Consider the following 26,949-nt stretch of genomic DNA (forward strand, 5'->3'; position numbering starts at 1 on the left):
TTGGGAGAATAGTTGAAAGAAATAGAAAGTGACTTGAAAGACAGGTTCAAATGGCTCTGAGCACTATGCGACTTAACATCTGAGGTCATACGTCCCATAGAACTTAGAACTTCTTAAACCTGACTAAGGACATCACGCACATCCATGCCCGAGGCAGGATTCGAACCTGCGCCAGTAGCGGTCGCGCAGTTCCAGACTGGAGCGCCTAGAACCGCTCGGCCACACCGTTCAAAGGGGGGCATCAGATGAACATCAACAGAAGCAAAACAAGTATAATGGAATTTAGTCGGATTAAATCAGGTGATGATGAAGGAATTAAATTAAGAAAAGAGTAACTTAAGGTAATAGATAGGTTTTGTCGTTTGGGCAGCAAAGTAACTGATTACGGCGGAAGTAGAGAGGATATAAAACGTAGGCTGCCAACAGCTAGAAAAGCATTTCTGAAAAAGATAAATTTGTTAACATTTAGTGCTGTGCAGTCTTTTCTGAAGGTATTTGTCTGAAGTGTAATCATGTACAAAAGTGAAACATGGACGACAAACAAGAAGAGAATAGAAGATTTTGAAGTGTGGTGCTATAGAAGAATGCTAAAGATCAGATGAGTAGATCACGTAACTAATGAGGAGGTACTGAATAAAACTGCGGAGAAAAGAAATTTTTGCAACAAAGGCTAAAAGATAGTACACATTCTGTGTTGACAGTACAACAGTACATATTCTAACACATCAAGGGATCGCCACTTTAGTATATTGGAGAGAAATGTGTGTGTATGAGAGGTGCGGGATGGGGGGTGAGGGAAGGGGAGGGGGGTAAAAATCATGGAGGGAGACCAAAAGATAAATGCAGTAATGAGATTCAGAAGGACGTAGGTTGCAGTAGTTATTCGAAGATGAAAAGCTTTGCACAGGATAGAGTAGCATGGAGAGCTGCATAAACCAGTCTCGGACTAAAGACCGCAACAGCAATTACTGTTTCTGTCCCTGACTGCTGACTGAACTCCAGCGAGAATAGTGGCTACCGTTGTTGTTTCTGTTGTAAATAGCAATATCCACATTTAGCAATATTCACCTTATTGTAATCCTTATTTATCGGAAAGACATCTGCAAGGAACGCTCTAAATTCACGTCACTGAATGTGAGGATGTTGAAAGCCACTATTATTTTGCAGTGAAACTGTGTTATATTAAGAGAAATGCCCTGTACAGATGTTCCATATGTACTTACCGCTCCTGTTCTATCCAGTAAGCAGTAAAACCAACACTGAAACAGAAATATTTTTGTCTATTAACGGAACAGTCATGGAAGTGATATACATCAGTTAATGTTTATCAGGATGAGGGCAACAATTTGCGGAGACTATAGCATACACTCTGTACAGTAAAATAGTTCTTACCTATATTTTAAGTAAGAAATGAATTGAAAAATTAGGTAAGGACACTTAACAATGAGAAACCGACTGATGATGGTGATTTAGCCTATAACATTCAGGTTTGCGCCAACATTTTCATTCTCGTTCTACATTCAGGATAAATCATTAGTTGGGAGATCTGATATAAGCCGTCTGATTAAACTGGTTTTTAATTTGGATACAGTTTTTTTCCCTGACTATATCACTTGCCATTAATTAAAACTTCCGGGCTGAATTGCCGTGGACCATATATAGAACTTCTTCTCCTTCCTGACGTTTCGTTGCCTACTGCAGGCAACATCTTCTGAGGTGAGTCTGCGACTGGCTGCTAGGCGCTGGAGGTCCCGCTTACATAGAGCGCTTAGATGGCGCCACCACTCGTCACGTTCTTTCGACTTTGAAACTATCTCTGGCTAGTGCCATCTCTATTACAGGTAATCGAAGTCGAAAGCACGTGATGAGTGGTGGCGCCATTTAAGCGCTCTATATAAGCGGGACCTCCGGCGCCTAGCAGCCAGTCGCCGACTCACCTCAGAAGATGTTGCCTGCAGCAGGCAACGAAACGTCAGGAAGGAGAAGAAGTTCTATATATGGACCACGGAAATTCAGCCAGGAAGTTTTAATTAATGAAGACGCCGGCCGTGAAAACTTACATGTTATGATATATCACTCGCCTTCACTTGTACAGAATGTGCTAGTATGGCGTTGCTAATCTCTTGGATTAAAACGATAAAGTTATAGAGCGGCATCTAACGTGCTAAAAACCGCAAAAGACCGGTGCTTCTGGTTGGGGTACTGAAAGACGAAACACCGTTAGGTATTACTGTCTCGTCGATGATGACGTCATTAGAGACGTGGCACAAACTCATCTCACACTGATGCGGGGGGAGGGATTGGCCTTGCCCTTCTCAAAAGATCCTTTCCGACAAACACATTTATCATAAATAAAAACTATGGAAACCAAAATTTGTGTGGGCAGACAGGGATTTGAACGATGTCCTTTCCGAATGCGAGTCCAGCGCCTTACCACTGCGACATCCTTCTTGGTAGTCCTATCACTGCGTGAAACGGTGTTTAAGGCTTTTACGAGTTCAGTTCCTTCATTTCTTATGCACAATGATTACAACACAGAATACCTACTGATATAACAGTGGCTTTTGAAAGCTAAGGCATTAATTGCCAGAAACATATATTTAAAAGTAGATTCTCATTCATATGAAATTTTGAAGTTACTCTATTTATGTGCTCTCATTTTAAAAGTAACTGGTAACAGTAACATCATTTTAATTAGTGTTAGCCTAATGGATTGATATCCCGCGTATTGTAATACCAATATTTAGAGAAATGGAATCACGTACATTTCTGTGTGTTAGTAACTGAAAGACTAATGAGCAAAGGAAATCCAGAATTTCCCACCAAGGTTTGGATTGCACTATTTCTCGCGACAATGGGGAGCAGAATTTGACTATGAACAATTTTAACAGGCTCAGATACCCTTGTGGTCGTTCCAGTGCCAGGTTACAAAAGTGAAGTTAACCCGTAGATATTTTAAGGGAAAAAAGTAAAACGCGAAGCCTACGAATGAAGTAGGAAAACTCTAGTCTGAAGTTCCTTCTACGACGAATTCGTTAGAGGCAGAACACAATTGCTGATATACAAAGGTTGGAAAAGGAAATCTATTGTGTCCTACTGGAAGAAATCAACTCGTAATGTTAATCGATTTAGCGATACCACGGAAAATCTAAATTTGTATGGTTGGAAGTGTTGATTTGAACCTTGTTTCTTCAAAATGCGAGTCAAGTAACTTAACCACAGTGAGACGTGGTTCAAATACAGAATAAAAGTTAATACTGGTGATGAATAAACGAACAGGTCAGTAAGTTTGTAGCTGCTTGAATTGTTTCCTTCCACAAAGCTTCCTACGTATAGAGCCTAAAGAAATGAGACTAGGTAACCGTTGTTTATCCTAGATTTGTTTGTATGTATTCTACACAGTTACGAACACGACAGTTCCATCAAATATTTGCTGCTACATCCGAAGCATTATATGAATCTCTACAACTTGCCTTTTGCTGGTATTTGCTCTCATCTATCACGTGACCGTCACTGAGAAGATTATCCCAGCATCCTGGAAAACATAAGACGTGTTAATAAATTTCAATCCTTTCACTAAAATTTCTAGAATAGCCAACACATTTATTTCCTTTACAAAAACCTTCCTTTCTTTCCACAGTCATTCGTGTAATTTACTGACAGGTTCAAAGATTTAACTTCATTTTCTTTAGTAAGTTTTACAATAATCTTCAATTAAATCGTACAAAAAATTTCTTAGTGTTTCCCAAGTCTGGCAACATCGATTATCATTTATTTGCAATACACGTATTGTACCAATTAATAAAATAGTCGAGATCGCAAAAATCACTTATTTAAAAATGATGACTGGTTTCGGCTTGTATGTTGCCCATCTTCAGATCCAACACACCACATGGATGCAGCCGGCGGTGCACGAAACAGTTGCATGAACCCACAGCAGCTGTTAGCAGCAGAAAGCGACTGTGACACGACGCAACTGTTCCGTGAACCAGCGGCTGCATCCATATGGTGCGTTAGACCTGAAGATGACCAGCATAAAAGTCGAAACTGTGCATCATTTTTAAATAAATGATTACTGCCATCTCTGCTGTTTTATTCATTGATAATTTGTAATAGATCTGTCAAATCTCCAAAACATGTTACTCAAAATTATAATCGTTGTAACTGTTGCCTTTACAACCAGAGAAAGGTAGGTAGAAACTATGAACAACAAAATACATTACGGATCTCCTCGTCCCTGTGAGCTACAGAAACGTCTGCCCAACACCGTACAGTATTCTACATTCGTCCATGACCGACAAGTGTCTGTGTGAATGCTGTAATTGGTCAATCTTGTTTTCGTGGTCCCTAAGTAGGCAATACGCTGGCGGCTGCAGTGTATTGCTACAGTCTTCACCAAACAGTGATTCTTTACATTTTGTAAATAAGGTTCAGCGCAATAGTTGGCGTCTATCTTGAAATTTCCGCTAATTTAGCTTTTTCCGCATTTCCGTGACGCTTTCCCGTAGATCAGACAAACCTGTTACCGTTCCTGCTGTCGTTCTTGCCTCTACCCTGCCTCTACATATGGGTTCCACGCAGTTGTAAAACATTCGAAAACAGAGTTTCCTTTGTAGATTAGTAGCATTTTCGCAGCATGCTACCAATGAATTGAAGTCTGATATCTGTTGAACGTACAATCATCCACCTCTACATATTGTTAGACTTAGATATTTATGTGAGCTAACCACTTAAATTTGTGACCATTTATATTACAGGCAGTTACAAAGTCGTTTCGACTTTTCTGCAGACGTTTCGCTAGGAAGTTATTACGTATCCTCCACACAGTCTCGAAATCTCCGCATGCGATTTCCATATTTCTGGAGGCCGGAAGAAAGATATTCTTGGCCATCGATGGGCTTCGGACGAAGAGGCCCACACCTGTTTACAATCATGGTTCCATAGGCAACCGCAAACATTTTCCCGTGAAGGTGTTGACCGTGTTGCCTCAGTGGGATAAGTGTATTAGCAGTTATGGCGACTACTTTTGAAGTAACGAACAGTTTAATTACTTTTGTCCATCTCACTCATATTCATCTGACTGCAACTTACAATAAAGGAGCAAGTACTGAGAAAGCCACTACATAATAAATCTTCACTATTACAAAACCCCACAACGTCATCTTAATCAATACGATAATGGAAGTGAAGTCAATTAAGTATAGGTGCGTGCAATGACGGTTCCATAGGTAACCACAAACATTTTTCCGTGAAGGCGTTGACCGTGTTGCCTCAGTGGGGTAAGTGTATTAGCAGTTATGGCGACTACTTTGGCGGTAACGAACAGCTTAATTACTTTTTTCCATCTCACTCATATTCATTTCACTACAGGTACTGAGAAAGCTACTACATAATAAATTTTCACTATCGCAAAACCCCGCAACGTCATCTTCATCAATACGATGATGGAGGTGAAGTTAGTTAGCTATAGGTGTGTGCAAACGTCATCGTCATTGCAGATATTATGTAAACGGCAATGAAGTTCACTGAAATTATATAAAAGTATTAAAATAGTTTCAGCGTATTTTAGTATCACTGCCTGCCTAAGATATCGGTACTTGTTTTTGTCGAGAGCGCAGGGTACCATTGCTAGTGAGTCGTGATTGGGCTTTTGTCACAAATATTGCCGACTCTTGGTCTACAAAAACGACAACTGCTGCTTTGCCAAAACGGCTGAAACCCTCATCTTACACGTTGTGTCTTTCATATCAGTCTTCATCAGCAAAGGTATCGCCATTAACTGTCAAAAGAGTATTATCTGCGTTCGTTGCTTCTGTCGCCGAGACAATAATCAACCATGCCACAACGGTTGTGGTCACAAGAAACGTGGCCTGAATCACAATTCATTGAACATTCTAATTGTGAAGGACGCATAAACTGTAACAAAAATTCGTGAGTGGAGATACTTTCGTTCGTGTACGTCGCGAGACAACAAGCAGCTGCTCCCGAAAGGGGTACTCGTACGCTCATGAAAGTTTAGGGAGTGTCGTTCGGGTGAAATGATAATAATTACCAGAAATGGTGTCGGCCATGAGAGGCAAAACTAAATATCTGGTCTAAATATCCCAAATATTTTAATGACTTTCAAAAAGTCGAGATGCTAGTAAATTAGTAATGTGAACAGCTGAAAATAGGTTGTAATGCATCGCAAAATGACCATTGTGGTTGAAGTGCTAATTACAATTTATGATCATTGTATTACTAAGAGGAAATTGCAGCCTACATAAATGTGTGTGACTGGTAGAATGTACACTACTGGCCATTAACATTGCTACACAAATAAGAAATGTTATACTACAACTGACATGTGATTACATTTTCACGCAATTTGGGTGCATAGATCCTGAGAAATCAGTACCCAGAACAACCACCTCTGGCCGTAATAACGGCCTTGATACGCCTGGGTATTGAGTCAAACAGAGCTTGGATGGCGTGTACAGGTACAGCTGCCCATGCAGCTTCAACACGATACCACAGTTAATCAAGAGTAGTGACTGGCGTATTGTGTCATGCCAGTTGCTCGGCCACCATTGACCAGACGTTTTCAGTTGGTGAGAGATCTGGAGAATGTGCTGGTTAGGGCAGCAGTCGAACATTTTCTGTATCCAGAATGACCCATACAGGAACTGCAACATGCGGTCCTGCATTATTCTGCTGAAATGTAGGGTTTCGGAGCGATCGAATGAAGGGTAGAGCCACGGGTCGTAACATATCTGAAATGTAACGTCCACTGTTCAAAGTGCCGTCAATGCGAACAAGAGGTGACCGAGACGTGTAACCAAAGGCACCCCATCAACCAGATGTGGTTGAAGTCATTCAAGGGGTTTGGGAGGAGGTCCTGGTCGTACCTAAACACAGTCTTCACAGCCTCATATCTGACTGAAGTTTTTCGAGATTCGTGTTAAGAGCTCAAGTTTTTGACACGTACATTCCTCCTTAAAACAACACTCAGTTCATTCAGATAAATTCTAGAGATATGATCATATTTTTCGATATGTGTTGAATCCATAAAGCCAAGACCAGCGACTCATTTGGGGCCCTGTCATTATCATGCCCCAGCTGTCACGAATATTTGAATATTACTAGCACAAACTGTCATCCTTTCTCTTTAAACAATGGTGAAATGAGTGGCTTTTAAATTATTTGCAAAGTTATTAAGGTTAGAAATTACACTGACAAAAACTGATACCCAATTGGGTCTGATTGTCTCTCCACATCTGGCATCGATTTTATATAGACGTTGAAGTCCAATACATACTCCCCTACTCATTCTGCTCATTTTTCTTCTTCTCCTTCAATTCATAGGTAATGAATTGAAGCTTGAAGAGTCTTCCACAATAAAACACGAAAATGCGTGATGTACTGTATGATTCTGTGATGATGGAGATGGGTAAATATATCAATCTGAGGTAAGAGAGCCTTGTGCATTGACGATCGAATCGAAAGTTATAAACGAAAAGCTATCTGATACCTCTGACACTGGAATATATGTAGCGCTACTGATGTTTCAAGATTGTAGGGTAGGCAACGTCGAGAGACGGACCAAATAAGAAAAAAATTGCAAGTAAATATGGACTCCAAAATGCATACTTCAAGCGCTGTGAGCACTTGTTCATCTCTGATAGCGTGAAACACATCTTTTTTACTGCAGAAGTGCTTATAGTTCTTAAGGTAGGCATTTTAGAGCCCGTATTTACTGTACAAATGTTCGTTTTGGTCCACACTATCTCCTCCAAAAATATGGAAACCGAAGAGCTTTCAAATGGTTCAAATGGCTCTGAGCACTATGGGACTTAACATCTGTGGTCATCAGTCCCCTAGAACTTAGAACTACTTAAACCTGACTAATGTAAGGACACCACACACATCTATGTCCGAGGCAGGATTCGAACCTGCGGCCGTAGCGGTCACGCGAGCCCAGACTGAAGCACCTAGAACCGCAGGGCAACACCGGCCGGCAAAGAGCTTTCAGTAGAAGAGATGTGTTTCAAGTATTTACTTGACAGTTTTTTCTCATATTGGTTCGTAGTACCACCTTTGTATGTTGCCTACCCTACAATCTTAACAGAAACAGTATCAGTATGAGTATCCACTGTTAGAAGTGTGAGAATGATTTGCGCCTATAACTTTGGAGTCGGCGTTTCCGGATCTGGGTCCCTTACCTCAAATTGATACATTTACCTTTCTCCACCATTACTGAAAGTCTATATCATCATCACAGAATCACCCTATACATTCAAAATGTAGCAAACATTACGCCTATGATGTGGACGGCGATTAAAGAGACAAATATTTGTTCTCTTACGCATCGGCTTTCAAGCCACTAAACGCTCATCATCAATGTCTACTTTACAAAAATAATATTTTGAAAACCACGTGCTCATTGTTGCCAAGTTATTGTGGTGTCGTAGAATCTACAAGCATTAATTCTGAACTGATACTGAGTGACATACATTCGTTGATCCCTCCCTCTCACTATCAATTTAATATCAACTAGAAGCATTCGATATAGGCCTAACAGACTGCTTCAGATCGAAACTTGTTTGTTCATGACAGTCTTAATTTACTTTGCACTTTTGGTTGCCTTTTTAGAAACCATACCTAAAATTACATTTGTTGAAAATCGGACCCACCTCTTATTCGTAGTGATATAATGAGTCTCTTCAGGGATACACTCCCAAACTAATCCCACGAAGGCTCATATGAGAGAACTGCTCAAACTATTTTAACACCTTTAAAAAAAGCCTTTTGTAGCATTTGAGGTATCTCAGTCAAAGCAGGAGGTTTAAAATACCTCACTTCAAATAACTGCTTTAACCTAAAAGACTTTGATTTAATATTGATTATTTGAAACAATGATAAATTTGAATCGAATACTTTGAAAATATTTCGTCTTGCTCCCCAAAACAAAGGCAGTCATTTGATATGCATAACAACAATATTCTGTTTAGTTTTTATTTTGTCACTTTTGAAAAGATTCATGTTATTATGTATTTTTACCCCTGCTACCCTCATGGAAACCCATTCCAGTCCACACATTACATCATGATTTTCATGCAGACAGAACTGGCGATCCGTGAAGGAATTTAATTTTATTATGAAGTACTACATTTTGCTTGAAGTCGAGTTAAAAGCAACTTGTAATCATGAGGTATAGCTGCGTCGACGTCAAAACCCGACATTTTAAAAAATCCTGTCGCAGATGAAGGACAGAGTGACCAGTAGCGGTGGATCTGACAGCAACAGGGGAGTCTGACACATACGGGTACTGTTTGGTGGGACAGCTGTAGGCAATGGTACCGTGGCGACACTGATGGCATTTGTTTTTGTTGGTGCTGGAAATTAAGAATAAAAACCACAAATAAAGTGAACTTGTTCTTCCTTATTGATATCACCACACCACTCTGCCATCAAATGAAGCCGTGCACGTGTAATCCCGAACGAAACTACATTAACCAAGCAGAGCATAGCGACAGGATCTGTGGATTTGGGTATGTGCTAATGGGCTAGATGTAATGCCAGAAAATAAACATAGGTAGAACTTCGTGCATTTGAAATACTGTGAATCTATGCTCATCTGTTATAGATGAGTTAATTGAGCCTTTTCATTAGAGACCACAGCGGTTTGGATTTTCATAGATTGTAACAAAATCTCGGGCGATGTACTCTCGGTTCGAAAAATTTGTGTTTCTGTAAATAATAACTTCTGGCGATGAGTTCGCAGCGGCTTTAAAGCTATCGCGTGGGAGAATAAATATTTCAAGATAAGAAACTGGGACTTGTTTCATCTTCGCATATCTTGTTTTCAGTATATTAAGGATATTTAACACAAGTTGTGCATGCTGGCAGACAAAATCTGTATCTATGAAATGCAGTCCTATCTCCAGAACAGAGAATGAAAGAAGCATACACATCATTTTAAGTTGAGGAACAATAACAAGGCACCCAACCATGACGTTTTCCCAGACGCAGCACAGAGATGAACCTAGGGGAGGCTGAGACCATGGTAGCTACTTTTTTTTCTAAAACCTCGCAAAGAATAAGAGTTATAAAAGTGCCTGGACATCATTTGATGGCCCAATATCCGGAAAGATCTGTAGATTTCTAAGCAACCTAAGCTGCCTACAGCTAAGATAAAAAGTATTCTTTGAAATGTTAAAGACAATTTAAGTCTCGGTAAGACGGGACTGTGTCGCATTCTATGCGAATTTGCCATGTCTTACTTGGGAAGACTATCAGAAAAGCCCAGGAGAGATGCAAGAAACATTAGCGACGTACCCGACTTGAAACAACCAAGAAAATCAGCTGTCGTCGACCACTGCCTCGAATATACGAACGAAATCAAATACGACGAGCCCAGTATAGTGCTGCAAACGCCATGTTTTTGTAACAGCATAGGTATTGTATTTTATTGAACTGGGGACCTAGAAACGACGGAGAGGCTTCGTCCCCGCCATAGCCCTCAGTGGGTTCACAACCCCACAACAGGCTGCAGCAGTCCACTTACCCCACCGCCGCTACACACCGAACCCAGGGTTATGACAGCATAGGTAAGGAGTCCGTCGAAATAAAGCTATCAGGAAACTTAATAAACTGTGACAGAGCTTTCAGTTGAAACAGAGCTTGGGAAACGGCACTCAGTTTAAGATCTCGCAGGCCATCACATCTACTAGAGCCGGAAAACACTGAAAGAAGAATACGGAATATCACGAGCTCTGGAAAACGAAAGACTGTCAAAGGGCGTAGTTGGCGTCGGGAATGGAACTCGCCTATAAGGCGTGAGACCAACAATATTTCACAACCTGTCCAGACAGCGAGTACACGTAACAGCACAAAACCTGAAGAAGACTGTTGGATCGGTCGTTGAAATATTGTGCATAAAACGGCAGAGCACCCGGAAGCACAATATTAAGCATTGTTTTCTGGATGTTGGAAGTTCATATATTGATCAGTGAGAACGTGATGGCCATCTACCTAATGTCCACATTTGGCACGGGTAACAGCAGTGACGCGTCTTGGCATGGAGCAGTCTGACCTTCGTAAGTCGCTGGAGTGAGTTGGCACCACATCTGCACACACAAGTCACCTAATTCCCATAAATTCCGGGGAGTGGGGTGATGAGCTCTGACGTCACGTCCAGTCACATCTCAGATGTGTTCCATCGGGTTCAGATCTGGCGAACTGGGGTGCCAGCACATCAACTGGAACTCGCAACTGTGTTCCTTGAACCACTCCATCACACATATGGCCTTGTGGAAAAGGGCATCATCTTGTTGAAAAATGCTGCTGCCCTGGGGAAACATAAAGGGGTACAAGTGGTATTCAGCCAGTGTACGATACCCCTTGGCCGCCATGGTGCCTTGAAGGAACTCAACTGGACCAATGGATGTCCACGTGAATGTTCCCGGAGCATAATGGAGCCGCCGTTCCGCAGTACAAGTGTCAAGCAGCTGTTCCCTGGAAAACGACGGAATCGCACCTTCCCATTGGCGTGATGAAGAAGGTATCAGGATTCATCAGATCATGCAACGCTCTGTTACTGCACCAATGTCCAGTGCCGATCGTCACGTGCCCATTTCAGTCGTAGTTGACAATGTAATGTTAACAGTGACACATGCATGGGTCGTCGGCTCCGGAAGCCCATCGTTAGGAGTGTTCGGTGAACTGTGTATTCAGACACATTTCTACTCTGCCCATTATCAAATTCTGATGCAAGTTCCGCTACAGTTCACCGCCTGTATTGTTATACTAATCTGCCCAGCCTATGACGCCCGACACTAACGTAGAATGGTCGTCTAACCCCTCGACACCTGGACGTCGTTTCACCACGGTGTCGCCACGTGTTGAGGACAATCACTACAGTACTCCTCGAACACCCGAAAAGTCGTGCGGTTTCCGTGCTGAGCCTCTGCGCCATCACAATCTGCTCTTAGTCAAACTGAGATAGATCTCGCACCTTCCTCATTCTACACACGGACTGAAAGCTCATTGACACTACACGCACCCTGTTTGTGTCTGGCTAGTAGTCATTCGTCAGGTGACGCTGTTATCGTCTGGACGGGTTTATATTGACAGCAGGTCGGTGCTCATAACGTTCTGGCTGAGAAGTGTATATTTGCATGGCAGGGGGCTGAGCTGTGGTACGTAAACAAATTTATTTTCTTAATAAGTAATTATTCTTATTCTCCCTTATTTCCTGACAGTTTTACTGTTTTCTTCCTTGTTAATTAAGCATCCATATTCTGCAAGACATTTAGACATTTTAAACTTATATGAATATATGAAGTGTTTTGTATTGGCAGTATTTTGTGCAACATATTATCTATTCTATTTTCTAGACCAGACTAAAAAACACCAAATAAATAAGTAAAATATATGTGCTAGTGCAACCCTAAGCGTTTGGTTGTTTGTGCAGATACAATGAACTCGCGGTTCTGCATTAGTTTCAATCTCATATGCAGTGTTCTCAGGTTACTTACTCCATCCTAATTTGAAAGTAGCGTTACACTCCGCCATTGTGGCCGGGATGTCAGTATTGGGCAACATCTCGTCACCCTTGGTCGGCTGCTACAAAAAGAAGAGAAAATAATGATAGTCATCACTAAAAATATAAGTACAGGGTGACAATTGTTGAACCATATGAAAAAACGGAAATTAGTTACTAATTACGGCGTGCACACACTTTATTCAACATGTAAACGTCACTGCAGATATCAAGACTTAGACTGTGACATGTTAGATTTGCCTGCCATCATTGGCGATAATGTGGCGCAAACGAATAGCGAAATTCTGAGTGACCCGCTGAAGTGTCGGAACATTGATGCTGTCGATGACCTCCTGAATGTTTTTAACTCAGTGGTCGTTTTGGTGTTATTGTTGTAGATCTTGTCTTTAATATAGCCCCACAATAAAGGAGTCGCATGTGTTCAGATCCGGAGAATAAGGGTGTTTACCTATTGCTTTCCCACATACAGGCAGGTATGAATATCCAACGAGTGTATTTTGCTCTGTCTACAAAGCCGGACTTCCGCCTGCTACTGCATTTAGCACTGTTGTCACAGCACGGGGAACTTAACGTAACCGCTCGCTGCATGTGCCTTTATTAACTTTTTTGTCATAACGTAGACAATTCCTTGGTAGATTTTGTAGTTTCTGTGATGATTCTTTGTCTTTTTTGTGTATTAACGGTCTGAAGATGACCACTGACATGTTACTGCAATGTGTAAATGCACAGATGTAACGACTGCATCGTAAAGAGAAACGTCATATGTACAGAACATGTGTGACGCTCATCACTGAAATTAAGAATGTGAAAAAGTGTGATTTATTCACAAACATAAATCCGTTTACAATATGGGTGTGGTTTCTAGTTCTAGAAAACCGAATGGACCACGACGACAAATCGCAGTTAACTGCAACTTACTGCTGGAGCAGACGATATGCTGCGGACCAAAACATGTAAGTAACTGAAAATATTAGTCATGTGAAGACGGGCACGGTAGCCCTAAAGCGGTTAGGGCGTTGAAATGAATCATTTTAAAAGTATTTGTGCTTGGAGACACCACGATTACAAATTCATGTCCTCCAATATCCAAAAATAAGCTCCAAACCCTTCGAAAATTAAAAATAATCTTAATGATAACATGGCTTATACAGCCTGAGGATACTCACAAGCAAAGCCGCTGCAATTAGCAGCCACACGGCAACGCAGCAAGTAAACAGTGTCTTCATTGTTGTGCGGTCCAGCGTCGGTCAGCCGTGGGAGAGTGCCGGAGCAAGCTGCGTCGGCCACAGCCTGCTGCCGCCCTTTATACCGCACTGACAGCGTCGGCCTCCCTTCTGACGTATTCTGCGGGCCGCCTGTACAGTTCCCAGTTGCGTAACGGGCAGCCGGCGATCCGAACGGCCGCTCCAGGTCGAAGCCAATTTTCTAGTCCGTGGCGTGCGTCTCCGCTCCTGTGCGCACGAGCCACGGAAATGACGGACGCGGCACAAAGGGCGCTCGTGGAACTGCGATGCGCACTGGGCATTTTGCATTATTACCGGCGCTACTGACCACTAGTTACGCCAGCGCTCGGCAATTATAAGAGCATGTTCACAGTTAAATTCAGACTTTGAGGAAGCAAATTTTTTCTCGCCCGCCTGATGAGATTGCTTGACTACGAACAGCAAATTTTCTGTGGGAATTTCCTATGGTATCGCTATCCAGAAAGTTCTGTCCCGACCACTAGTTCGCGGCTAGTCCAGTCAGAGCAGGCGCACTGCGGCAACCAATTGCAACTACGACACTAAGTGTACGTCAGAGCAGAGTAATACGGACACACTGAAGCCTACTGAAAACAGGTACCACATTGCAACGTATGTTGGTCTGTTTGTTAGTAATGCACAAGTATTAGAACCGGGTGGATCGATTCAGTCGATGGACATACGAGTACATTTAGAAATGAAATGGCTCTGAGCACTATGTGACTTAACAACTGAGGTCATCAGTCCCGTAGAACTTAGAACTACTTAAACCTAACTAACCTAAGGACATCACACACATCCATGCCCGAGGCAGCATTCGAACCTGCGACCGTAGCAGTCGCGCGGTTCCGGACTGAAGCGACTAGAACCGCTTGGCCACCGCGGCCGGCAGTACATCTAGATCTACGTAGCGTAAACCGGATATATTTTGACCGATTTTCAGATTTTAATGTGATTCTCATGTCTGCTTTTTAAGAATGGAAACGTGGTCTAAGTAGGCCGTATTCTATTTATCATCTACATCTACATACGTACGCCGTTAGCCACCAAGCGGTGTGTGGCGAAGGGCACAATTCGTGCCGGCCGGTGTGGCCGTGCGGTTCTAGGCGCTTCAGTTTGGAACCGCGTGACCGCTACGGTCGCAGGTTCGAATCCTGCCTGGGGCATGGATGTGTGATGTGTGTGATGTCCGTAGGTTAGTTAGGTTTAAGTAGTTGTAAGTTCTAGGAGACTGATGACCTCAAATGTTAAGTCCCACTGCCTGAAAACCTCAGTACGAGCTCTTATTTCCCTTATCTTTGAATGGTGATCATTGCACGATTTGAACGTTGGTGGTAATAATACATGCATTACATCCTCGGCGACGATCGGATTTCGGAATTTAGTGAGCAGCCCCTTCCGTTTAGCGCGTCGTCTATCTGCAAGTGTGTCTCACTTCAAAATTTATATGATATTTGTAACGCTCTCGCGATGGCTAAATATACCAGTCACGAATCTTTCCGCTCTTCTTTCGACCTTCTCAATCTCTTGAATCAGACCCAACTGTTAAGGGTTCCATACAGAAGAAGAACTAACGTATTGTAAGCAATTTACTTTGTTGAAGGACTGCATCGCTTCAGGATTCTACCAATAAACCGCAATCTATAGTTTGGCTTACCCGTTGCTTTTGTAATCTGATCATTCTATTTGAGATCATTCCGAATAGTCACGCCCAGATACTTGACGAATGTTACCGCTTCCAAATTGGGCATTTATTTTGTACTCGTACATTAATGGACATTTTCGCCTTGTTATACGCAGTAGGCTACACTTACTAATATTGAGAGGTAACTGCTAGTCATTACATACGCATTTATTTTCTGAAAATCCTCATTGATTTGTTCACAAGTTTCGTGCGATACTACTTTCCTGTAGACTACAGCATCAACGGTAAACAGTCTAATGCAGCTGTCAATACCGTCAACCAGATCGTTTATGTAAATCTGTGCAATCGTCCAGTTTCCACCTTGGGTCATTTACAAACGCGTATCTTAACCTTCCAGCTTCATTTCCCATTGTAATACATCGATGGTACATATGGACAGGAATATGTTTTACTTCTATGCGTATGTAGCACAGCCCTTACTTCAAACAACAGCAACAACTTGCACTTGGTCTTGTAGACCAATCCCATACTTGTAAACGAACCAGAGTCCGTCAAGTATTCTGATACAGGTACGACAAACGGAATTATTAGACAATAAAGCGGGAAGCGTGCCTTATTTACCAATCGCGTGACCTAGAAGAAAATTCCGCTGCGGCATTGACTAGAAATCCGAAGGTAAGGCGTTACTTATTCATAGTGAGATGTACATCACGTTCGAAGAAGCACGACATCAAATCCAACATGTCAGGAAATAGTTTACCAGTATCATTCTGAAATCACTGGCACCGCTTGAGAGACGTGTTCCTTATTCATGCTTCATCTCGCACGTTCCGATTGTTATTCGCTTTGTAGGTCTGTAATGTCGAGAAGCTGTGTTTCCGCACTCGTACTGAAATGGGATCCTTGCTTTCTGGTTCTTTCGATCAAATGTCTTCACAGCTGGTAGATGATAGAAACTCATTCACTGGAAGACAAGGAAATTACCTCCTCAGTATTATTAATAGTAAAATGAATATCCATTATCAATAGTAATAGTTGTTACAGGATTCACACTGCAGTCCGTAATCTAGTACTTTCGCAGGCGGATTAAAATACCTTTTGTAATTGTAATGTAACTTTTTTTCGCACCAAAAATACAGACTCACTTTTTTCCTGATACTATAAAAATTCGTTCAAATAAAATAAGAACTAAGTTGAACAACTTTTCACCACTTGGTACGCCAGAAGGTGCGAATACGTCCCAGGCGCATGATCATTACCAGGACTGTACATAATGTATATAAGCCTAATAGAAAGGGAACTAACATTTCTTCGCACAACAGCGCTGTAATACAAAGGAACAATAAACATACAAAATTGTTTTGATGTCCATCTCCATAAAGACGTACATACCGGTTGGTTTTAATTAAAGCGCAGTTCTCCGCGGAGATCCAGTGTGGACTGTATTATAGAACGGTAGCGAAGTTTGGTTGATACGTCATGCCTTAATGCGGAATCGATTGACGCTGAAGAAAAATTTCTAGTTTTGGTCATCCGTAGCAAATCTGGCGCTGTACACTGTATGTCGGTATGACATCCACACTTGCAGTAGACAAACCATAACCTGAATGAATAGTAAGGTTATCGAGAAGAAACCGGGCGCAGTTAGTGGAACTGCAGCAACTACGCCGGCCGGTGTGGCCGAACGGTTCTAAGCGCATGAGTCTGGAACCGCGCGACCGCTACGGTCACAGGCTCGAATCCTGCTTCGGGCATGGATGTGTGTGATGTCCTTAGGTTAGTCAGGTTTAAGTAGTTCTAAGTCTAGGGGACTGATGACCTCAGATGTAAAGTCCCATAGTGCTCAGAGCCGTTTGAACCATTTTTTGCAGCAACTACAGTGCTGCATTGAGAGAGCATCGACGATTGAAAGGTCTGAGAAAACGCCCGATCTCATTAAATGGTTTAAAGAAGGTGGTAATAAATTCGTAAATAAGGATGAGCGTGTTGTGGTATCTGGAAGGCGTCCTATCTTGGTGGAAGCTACTAACGAGGTTGCTGTTGCTGTAACTAACCATGCAGTACTTGCCCTGGGTAGTGCTAATGTTCGTGTAGTCTCACGATAATTTTCCCTCCGATTGCCAACTGTTTTACATCGGTAACCATACAAGATCCAAACGGTGCAGCAACTGGAACCTCATGATGTGCAACAACGTTTCTGCCACGAATCTGAATGTGATGACACGTGGATAGGCAATATTCTACGGTGAGACGAAGCACATTTTAAACTACAGGGTGAAGTGAATACAAAGAACTTCAGAATTTGGGATGCTGCTAAATCGCTTATTGTGCGCGAAGAGCCACTGCGCTCGCCACATGTGACACCATGATGTGAATTCACAAGCACCTTGTTCTCGGTCCGTTCTTCGTTGAAGTGAATACAACCAGAGGGCATGTCAGGTGTACCGTGACCTATGCAAGTTATGGAGACCTCCTTGTACAGCACGTGATTCCTGCTTTGGTAGAGCATGAGTGTGTGGAAACCAGTGTTTTCATACAAGGTGGGGAAATCTGCTTAATGTAGTCAGAGGCTATTGGTGGGGCCTCAGTTGCTGGGATTGCAGTCATGTGTGTGTGAGTTGCGTTTGCGCGCGTGTGTGTATGTGTGTCTGCCGTCTATTTTTGACTTAGGCCTTATTTGTGGCAGTCTTTTGGTTCGCGCCTATCTGCGACTCAGCATCTCCGCTATATAGTGAGTGGCAACTTTCCTTTCCATTATATTGTTATATTCCATCCTGGATTTTCCACTGTTTGATAAGTGCCACTCTGATGCATTTGTCATGTCTGAATATGCGGCTGATAATGCTTATGGCGTAAAGTTTGCAAACAATAAGGTTATCAGCCTTATGAAACACGATGTGAATTGGTCGCATATTATGGAATTTGTAGGCTTTAGAACAAAAATGTACACATAATATACAGTGACAGATGCTACCCATAGGCAGGTAAAGGGTGTTCATTTTGCGTTTAGTTCTCAAAGTCCAAAGTCGATGATTGCTTGCAATGCCTGTGCAGTGGCGTGGCTGCTTCTTTGCATATGATGTGTCAATTTACCATTCAATTGCAGGACCTTGTGATCCATATTGCAGTGCAGCTGATAGTCGACTTGCTGTGCCGTGATGAGCAACAGGTCATTTGTGAGGACAGACTCAAATCCCTGCCATACTCACACTTTTCACTTGATTGGTAGAGAGAGAGAGAGAGAGAGAGAGAGAGAGAGAGAGAGAGACAGAGACAGAGAGAGTTGATGTATTTACTTGTTGTATATGTAGTGAAAGTGTATGTTTATATATGGAATAGTATTATCCATTTGCCATAGTGTACCTCATTCGATAGCATTCCGTCAAGTATTTCTTGTTTCCCTTGTAAAACAATTCTCTCTATCATTGAAATGTAGCACAGAACATCGCGGACAATGTGATTCACTTTGTATTGCAGTTGATAGTCGATTTGCTGCTGCCATGATGAGTAAATGCTGTCTTCAAGAAAAAAAATTACAATTGAAAACTTACATAGTGCCCATGTAAATCAGTTGTAAAATTCCAGCGCTGTAAACTTTTTTAAAAACTATTATAGAAACATACTATGTTGAATCTTTTTAATGTGATATTAGTTTTGGTCAACATTATTATTATTATTATTATTATTAGCGAATGTCCCCATTGCAGAACGATAAGCAGGTAATTTTTCAATCTTTCTTAGGGTTCTTCTTATTTTCCCAGTATTTCCTCGTTTTCTCTCCGAAGGCGTTCTTTCTGTGTTCAGTCCACTTTGGACGGTATGGTTTTGGTCCCATCTCTGGAATAAACTTCCAATTATCAATTCTGCTTCTGAATGTATTCCTGTCTGGTGCGTTTGTTACCTCAATTTTTGCTTTTGTCAAATCCTTCTTAACTTCAGGTAACGAAGGTATTGATGCTTTAGGGGAGTCACACAGTTCAATAGATTAGTTAGTCTGTTTCCCGATTATCTGCCTATTTGATACTTTTCCTGCTGTATCGATGGTTTGCAATCTGTATCCATCTTGTATGTATGATGGTCCCATAATTTTTCTAATAATCTTTCTCTCTACTTTCTTAATTTCTTACAAATCTGGTTTTCTATTCAATGAGAGCGTTTCACTTGCATATGTGACTGTCGATTTGATTCCTGTGTTGTAGAGCCTGCTTTAGTGCCTTTTGATCGTCATTTTTGTTATACAAAACTGAAACAAGTCCAGACGCTTCCTTGATTTTTGTGCACTGTGTTTTTTGTCCTATTTTTTTCAAATCCTGTTGGTTCAATAATTTCACCGAGGTACGTAAAGTGTTTCACTCTGTTGATTTCAACATAATTTGCTTTAAGTTTCGGAATATCTAAATTGGAATAAATTAATTCAGTCTTCTTGAAGGAGATTTGCAGACCAACCTTCTCTGCACATTCTTTGAGCATATCGTTTTGCTTGACTGCTGTTCCTTTACTGTCGGTTAGAATCGCTTAGTCACAAGCAAATGCTAAGTATGGAAAGTTCAATTTTCACTGACCTCTTCCTAATTCGACTGGCTTCCAAAAGTTTTGTTTTCTTAGTTCCATTTCACATTCTTTCACTACTTTGGCTAAACTAAGTTGAATACTAGTGGCGAGATCCCATTCCTTGTCTTACTCCTATTTTAACTAAGAATGGTTTACAAATTTCATCTATGAATTTAATTTTTGATTTGCTTTCTGACAGTGTTTGTACGATCAGTTTTCGAGTTTTGGTGTCTAGTTCGCGTTCTTCTATAATATTGCACAGCGATTGTCTATCTATAGAATTGTGTGCTTTTCTATAATCAAGAAATGTGCAGACTTTTAGTTTCAACGTGATTCCTTTAATTTTTAAAATAGTTTCAAGATTAAAGATCTGTTCTGGGCACGATCTATTAGGTCGAAAGCTTGTTTGGTAATTTGAAACTGTGTCTTCTAACTGTTCTTGTGCCCTCTTCAGAAGACAAATTTTGTAAGTGACCAGAAAAAGTGTTATGCTTCTGTAGCTGTTTACATCTGATGTCCCTTTTTTGTGCAGTGAACGAATAAGTGCACATTTCCAGTCCTCTGAAATTTTTTTCAGATGATTTGAGTGATCTCTTTTAAGGATTTTGGACCAAGGTTCTTGAGTTGTTCGGCTACACTTCCATCTTCTCCCGAAGACTTATTATTTCTGAGCTTTTTAATGTGACTACAAATTTCCTCTTGAGTTGGTGGTAGTGAAGTTTCATTAATGTGTTCTGATAGTAATCTGGGGAATCTCATACTTAGTTGTGAGCAATTTAGAAGCTGTGGGAAATATTTGTCTAATTCTTGGCAATTTTCTTTGTTAGTTAATGCCAGCTTTCCATTTCCCTTATAATTATTGGAAATAGTTGCTTGGAGTTGTTAAAACAACCTGGTGTTGGATGAGAATTGCAATTTCATCACTAGTGTTACAGTTTTCTGAAGCAAATATTCCTGGCATATGATTCACTCATCGCATTGAACTGGAGCTATTATATCAAGTGAATTCATTGCGTGGTTTCCAGCCTATTGATTTAAGTAATGCCTCCATGTTGTCACATTGTGCTTGCACTGTAAAGTAGTGTACTGAAGGCTGTGTGCATTAGTTTTATGTCTGACATCCATTCTACTGTGCCTGTTACTAGAATGAACACATTGCGATTTCTTCAACTGAAAAGTCAGGACGCATATTAAACTCAAAACATTCTGGACTTTCATTGGAAGGTCCATTGGCAGGCTCCTCAACAGTTTTAAATTCTTGTCTCACTGTAAGGAAGAATCCATAAATTTTGTAAATCAGTCTCTCATTGAGATATAAATGTGTTACTATACTACAGTCTACACAAATTATGCTAATGGTAGTATATCACTGGTTGTGTCGACTCATAGAACTTACCAGAATTATTCTCCAAAAGTTGACCCATTCAGAAAACTGATAGTGGTTCTGTTTAATGTTCCTGGCTACATTTTATTGTTATTTCTGTCATTTTTATTTTCATTTTAAATTTAGTAATATTTGAATATAACTCAAGCCCCTCAACAGACGATTTTATAACTGAAGTTAGATCGCCAGTATCGTAAGAGCTAGGTAGTATTTCACAAATTCTTGGCCACTTCACAGACGCAGATTATAGTTCACCTTAGTGACATTAGGAATGTTAATGGCCGGCCGGAGTGGCCGTGCGGTTCTAGGCGCTACAGTCTGGAACCGCGAGACCTCTACGGTCGCAGGTTCGAATCCTGCCTCGGGCATGGATGTGTGTGATTTCCTTAGGTTAGTTAGGTTTAAGTAGTTCTAAGTTCTACGGGACTGATGACCTCAGTAGTTAAGTCCCATAGTGCTCAGAGCCATTTGAACCATTTTGAATGTTAATGTGTATTTCCAAACCCATTAATGCAATACACCATTTCTCTTTTTACTTGCGAAAAGTATTTCACATGCAGAACTAATGATAGTTCATATAAAATCAGAGAATACGACACTGCATTTAAGCCCCAATTGATGCAGCGATATGGCTGCTGTTTTTTTTTTTTTTTTTTTTTTTTTTTTTTTTTTTTTTAAAATCTGGTTATTGGGAGGAATGTGAGGTGGAAACAGATAAATATCAGGGTCTTGCTAGCGTTGAAAATTGTGGAGCATGAGGTTATTGGTAAACTAACAGTGTACTTGTGGCAAGCATAAGTTTCTAAATGAATCAAAGTAGTAGATTATTTTTAACATGTGCAGCTCAGTGAGTTCCAAATCCTCCTTTAACATTTGGATTTACAACCCTCCATTCTCTAATTTCCACATTGTCTTAGACATCATATTCCATACAAACATTACACAAAATCTTGGAATGTGGAGTTACTTGAAGAATTTAACCAGATCTGTATAAGTGATCTGTCAGACAGTTTCTTTTTTTTTATGAGCAATTCATGCCTCTTCTCGTGTTGTTGTAAATGTTGTCCTTTCCCAGTAGTGACAGATTCCATCATCCTGATGGGTTCTTTAGTCAAGATGTTTTTGTGCAATTTGTGTATTTTTTGCTGTATGGGCTATGGTTGATACTCCTCTGGCTAATGATCCATAGCTGTAACTCCCATAATTCCTGGAATTAGGAATGTGATAATTCCACCCAGTGTGTTAGGTGAAGGTTGAACATGTGACTGTTGAAAGTGTTGTTTCAGCCTTCTTCTTTTTATTTCTTTCTGCTTCAGGAAACTTTTAGTTGCTGATGGTAATGATTGGACGCAATTTTTTGCATATTCTTGGGTTTTCATCTGCTTCTTAAGTGTTTGATGAGTGGTGCTCATAACTTAACATAAACTTATCTCAGCATTCAACTTAAATTTCCTGAACATTACTTCGCAACTTGAAAATGTCACAATATATTTCTCTATTCCTGTGTTTCTCCATATGCATATTTGCTTGACTTCATCAACTACATTTCGATATGCAGCTTGATGATCCGCTAAATCTTTACACACAGAATTTGTGATATCATGTTCTTTGGAAACTTCATACAGCAAACTAATTCCCACATCACTGTTTGCCAGCTGCTTCTTCAGCTTTCTTCCTGGCATCTGGTAGTTACATGAGATAGTGTTTAATTATACCAGTTGCTTGTCAAGAATACTGCCATTACCATGTATGATGGACATCCTAACAGACACATTATACTACTGCATGTTTGGAGATTTTGTGGGCTTTGTTGTATACCTCATCTTAAATATCCACTCAGATACTGTCCAATGAAGAGAAGCCTAGACATTTAACCAATAACTTATTCCCCAATCTTCTTATGACATGCTCTCTGTAATTCTCCTAAGTAAAAACTATATGCTGTTTCAGTTCCATAGTCACCCTTCAAGATGTAAGTTTTAGGGTTTGTTCGTTTCACTTTGGAACTTTAAATAACGCTGGTAACCAGTTTACAGGTACGGTTTCTCAAATACTATCTTGTATTTTGGACTATGTCCTAAATCACCCACATTAAACTTCTGCTTGTGTCAATCTACCGTTTAATACAGGTGTATACTGGATTTAGAAGCTCATTATCACAAACGTCAGTTGGTTTAATTTTCGTTGTTCGATATATGGTCCAGCCAAATTGGCCAATTTTTTATGGAAGAGTATCTGTAGATTTTTATGATGAACAAAGATGAAAATGTGTCCACATATGGGGTTTTAGCATTCTATTCAAACATTTCATGATATTTACCTTCAAGTGGGAGAATATTGAGTAGTGGTACTCCATACCACTCAAACAGTGGCTTGAAGTGGTTATTATAAAACACACCAACATGATTGGTTTGGAAGTTTACAGGGCATCGATTCGTTCTCATCTGCAGCAAATATTCAGACACCCGTGCAATTTCCTTTCCAGTCTTTGCTTTCAAAGGCAGAGCCCAGGCAAATATTGTGTACATATGAATGTCCATTAAAATATTTTTGAAACCCTTATTTGTTTATGAATATTGTTTCATACAAACAAGATCTACCTGTGTAAATCATCCAAATGTTGAATTATAACACACCACCATGAGAACATTTTGTGTGCACGTTTTTGGAGTTCTTGAACTACTATCTCCAGAATTATTTAATAATGCATCTTTGTCACGGCTCTCGCAATGATTGATATGATTTTGTTCGTGTGAACAATGGCTGATGCTGTTAGCAGTTATAACCATTCTATTGTTTCACTGGAGTTATCATTATATATATATATATATATATATATATATATATATATATATATATATATATATATATATATATATTGTGGAGATAGGTAGTTCATTTATTTATGATGAATGTCAATACCTTGTCCAGCAGTATGACTACTGACTAGCACAGGTTTAATGATATTTTCAGATTACTTGCTGTTCAGGGTTTTCATTTGTCCATCTGGGCTGTTGGTATTCCCATGTACATTTGTCATACATAATATTTTAGTGTATATTTCTATATCTTTCTGAATGTACTTGTTAAGGTTTGATGTTTTTAAGGTATGATAGTCCAACTGTACTAACGTTACCAGTCCTGATTTGGTCCAGATAGCCTTCCACGCCTCAATAACTTTGCGTTTTATCGTGATAATGTTGTTGTCTTGGAGGTACAACTTATGTACTCTCAGACTGGCGGACTTAACGGATATAATTTTTTTTTTTTTTTTTTTTTACTGTTCTATCTCAGCTCCATGTTGGTGGATTCTTTCATTGATTTCCCCCATCGGGAGGGATATGTACAATTCATTTTCTATAGCTATTCACTTGATAAAATTGTCCAATTGCTATAATGTTGTTGACTCTTCTTGATTTACTCAATGTTCCCTTCGATGTAGAGTTAACATTGCTGGATTCTGTCATTCATTTGTTCCAACCCGGATTCATACATCTTCCTTTTTGTAGCTGCTGCCTTGATAAGGATACCCAGTTCCATTAATTTTGTATGGTACAGTTACATACTGGTGCACTATGTTTTAAAACACAGTCTATAGATGTTTAGATGTATCGCCCATAATTAAATTTCCTTGGTTCATCAGTTACCAGAAACCCATTAGCTGTGTGATTCATTTCCTACGTGTGGTTGATAAATGTGTTTTCATTTCATACTCTCTTGTTTGGAAGCTATTTTTCACTAGCTGTTTTGGAATCCTGTAGAGATGTCAGAGATTGGAATAAATACAGCAAATAATTGAGGAGGTAGGTTGCAAGTGTTACTCTGAGAAGAAGAGGAAGCATAGACAATAATATGAAAGTGTTGGATAGGGCGCCAAAGGGACAGTTGCTGAACTTACTGGAAGAAATGGAGATGTGCCAGGAAACGACAACCGGAATTACTGCTGAATGAACAGAATGAGTTCAATCTAACTGCTTGTTTTGATATATTCAGAGACCTACTGGTTTGAGTAGCGTAGAGTACTTCAGCGGATTGACGTGCGGCGGCCTCCGATGACGAGGAGACTGTGCCTTCCTCGGTAAGCTCCAGCACAGGAAAACAAGGATACCACGACATGTCGCCACCGAGACCACACGCTGGATATAATATCGACTATCGATTTTTGACTTCTAACGTACAGTTACTATTTTATTAATTGTACTACAATTACGTTTATGGTAACTGATCTGTCAGGCTGGAAAATTTTTTAGATATTTTATTTTATTGTTACTCTTTTTATACTAGCTTTTATGTAAGTTGTATGTTTTACCTAGTCAGGCTAGTGGCTTTATTATATTAGTATTTATACTTTTTATGGTATTTTAAAGTAAGAATCCAATCTCCCATCAGTATACGTTTTATTGTCCGACGCTCGTTTTGTTATGGGAAATAATTTAAAAAAATGTAACTAATCACTCTGCATGCCGCAATTTAATCATCACATTGGCGACACTGGTTTAGTATGCGCTCTAGCTACAGTACCCTCTGCTGGCATTAGTTCCTCGTATAAATACCAGACGCAGTTTGTGTATTACCAGCAAGTACCATGTACTCACGTGTTTAACTTGACGATAATTTGCGTCAGAATATTTTAATCGTATGTATGGCTGCTATACGTGGCCATAAACATTTTATACTTGTATACTTTTGCATTTTACGTACCACTAGGACTTGGTAGATTTAACGTTAACTAATTGAACCTGTCACCTACACAATACTTATTTTTGTAACAGATCTGAAGATGGCAGTAGCCGAAACCGGTAATAAAGTGTAAGAAATCTGTGTGATCAAGACGGACTTGTAAGAGTAAAGTGCCAAAAAATGATTGCGGACTCATTTACAGACTTTATGTCTTCAATGAATGACCAGAAGTCATTGCCTTCTTTCCATGCCACTTCACTGACGCCCACTAAATCTTGACTGAGCCTTATCATTTCCCTTTTCACGTTTTCCAGCTTCCCTATCACGTTCAGAGTCTTGACAGCCTACGCCCCGACTAGTAGAACGTTATCCTTTCGTTGGTTATTGAATATTTCTCTCTTTGTATCACATCTTATTACATTCTCTATATAAGTCTCACTGTAATTTGACACATTCAAACAATGCTGTTTTGCAGTTAATGAATATTCTCAGTACAGCTCAAACAATTTGTTTATTGTAATCAACAATCAGTTTTTCCGTGCCAGTCAGACATTGGTGACAATCCTCACGTTAGTGTCACGATGACATAAAGCTCCAGTGGCGGGAGCAGCGGGTACGCAGCGTCTCCTGTGGAGCTCTGTCTGACCCCGTGATGCCATCACGTGGTGGCCACAACTGCAGCGGCTGCGTTACCAGAAGATGCTCATTAGTGGAGGATTATACGTGTCGTGTCAACAGTGGCTGCTGAGGCGGCAGACACGAGAGGACAGAAGTTCCAACGTCTGTCGGCTGGTCAGCCACTCAGGACACTACCCCTTCAACGACGACTGGGTGTACCTGTGGGCAACCAAGATTCCATAGTAAGTATAGTTGCCTATAACACCAGAGAGATACCTCAGATTTC

The 26,949-nt window shown here is 40.5% G+C and overlaps 1 protein-coding gene across 1 annotated transcript in view; it reads right to left on the reverse strand.

The window, feature by feature from the left end:
* Window positions 1-13,849, reverse strand: part of LOC126418725 (uncharacterized) — a 33,903-nt gene extending 20,054 nt beyond the window's left edge. The window contains exons 1-4 of the mRNA XM_050085630.1: window positions 13,711-13,849; window positions 12,519-12,606; window positions 3,474-3,535; window positions 1,224-1,259 (exon numbers count right to left, since the gene is read on the reverse strand). Of these exons, the coding sequence (XP_049941587.1) occupies window positions 1,224-1,259; window positions 3,474-3,535; window positions 12,519-12,606; window positions 13,711-13,770 (246 nt within the window). The 5' untranslated portion in view covers window positions 13,771-13,849. The remainder of the gene's footprint in view (window positions 1-1,223; window positions 1,260-3,473; window positions 3,536-12,518; window positions 12,607-13,710) is intronic.
* Window positions 13,850-26,949: the final 13,100 nt, after the last annotated feature.

The sequence above is a fragment of the Schistocerca serialis genome, chromosome 9, assembly GCF_023864345.2.
Source record: "Schistocerca serialis cubense isolate TAMUIC-IGC-003099 chromosome 9, iqSchSeri2.2, whole genome shotgun sequence".
Taxonomy (NCBI): Eukaryota; Metazoa; Arthropoda; class Insecta; order Orthoptera; family Acrididae; genus Schistocerca; species Schistocerca serialis.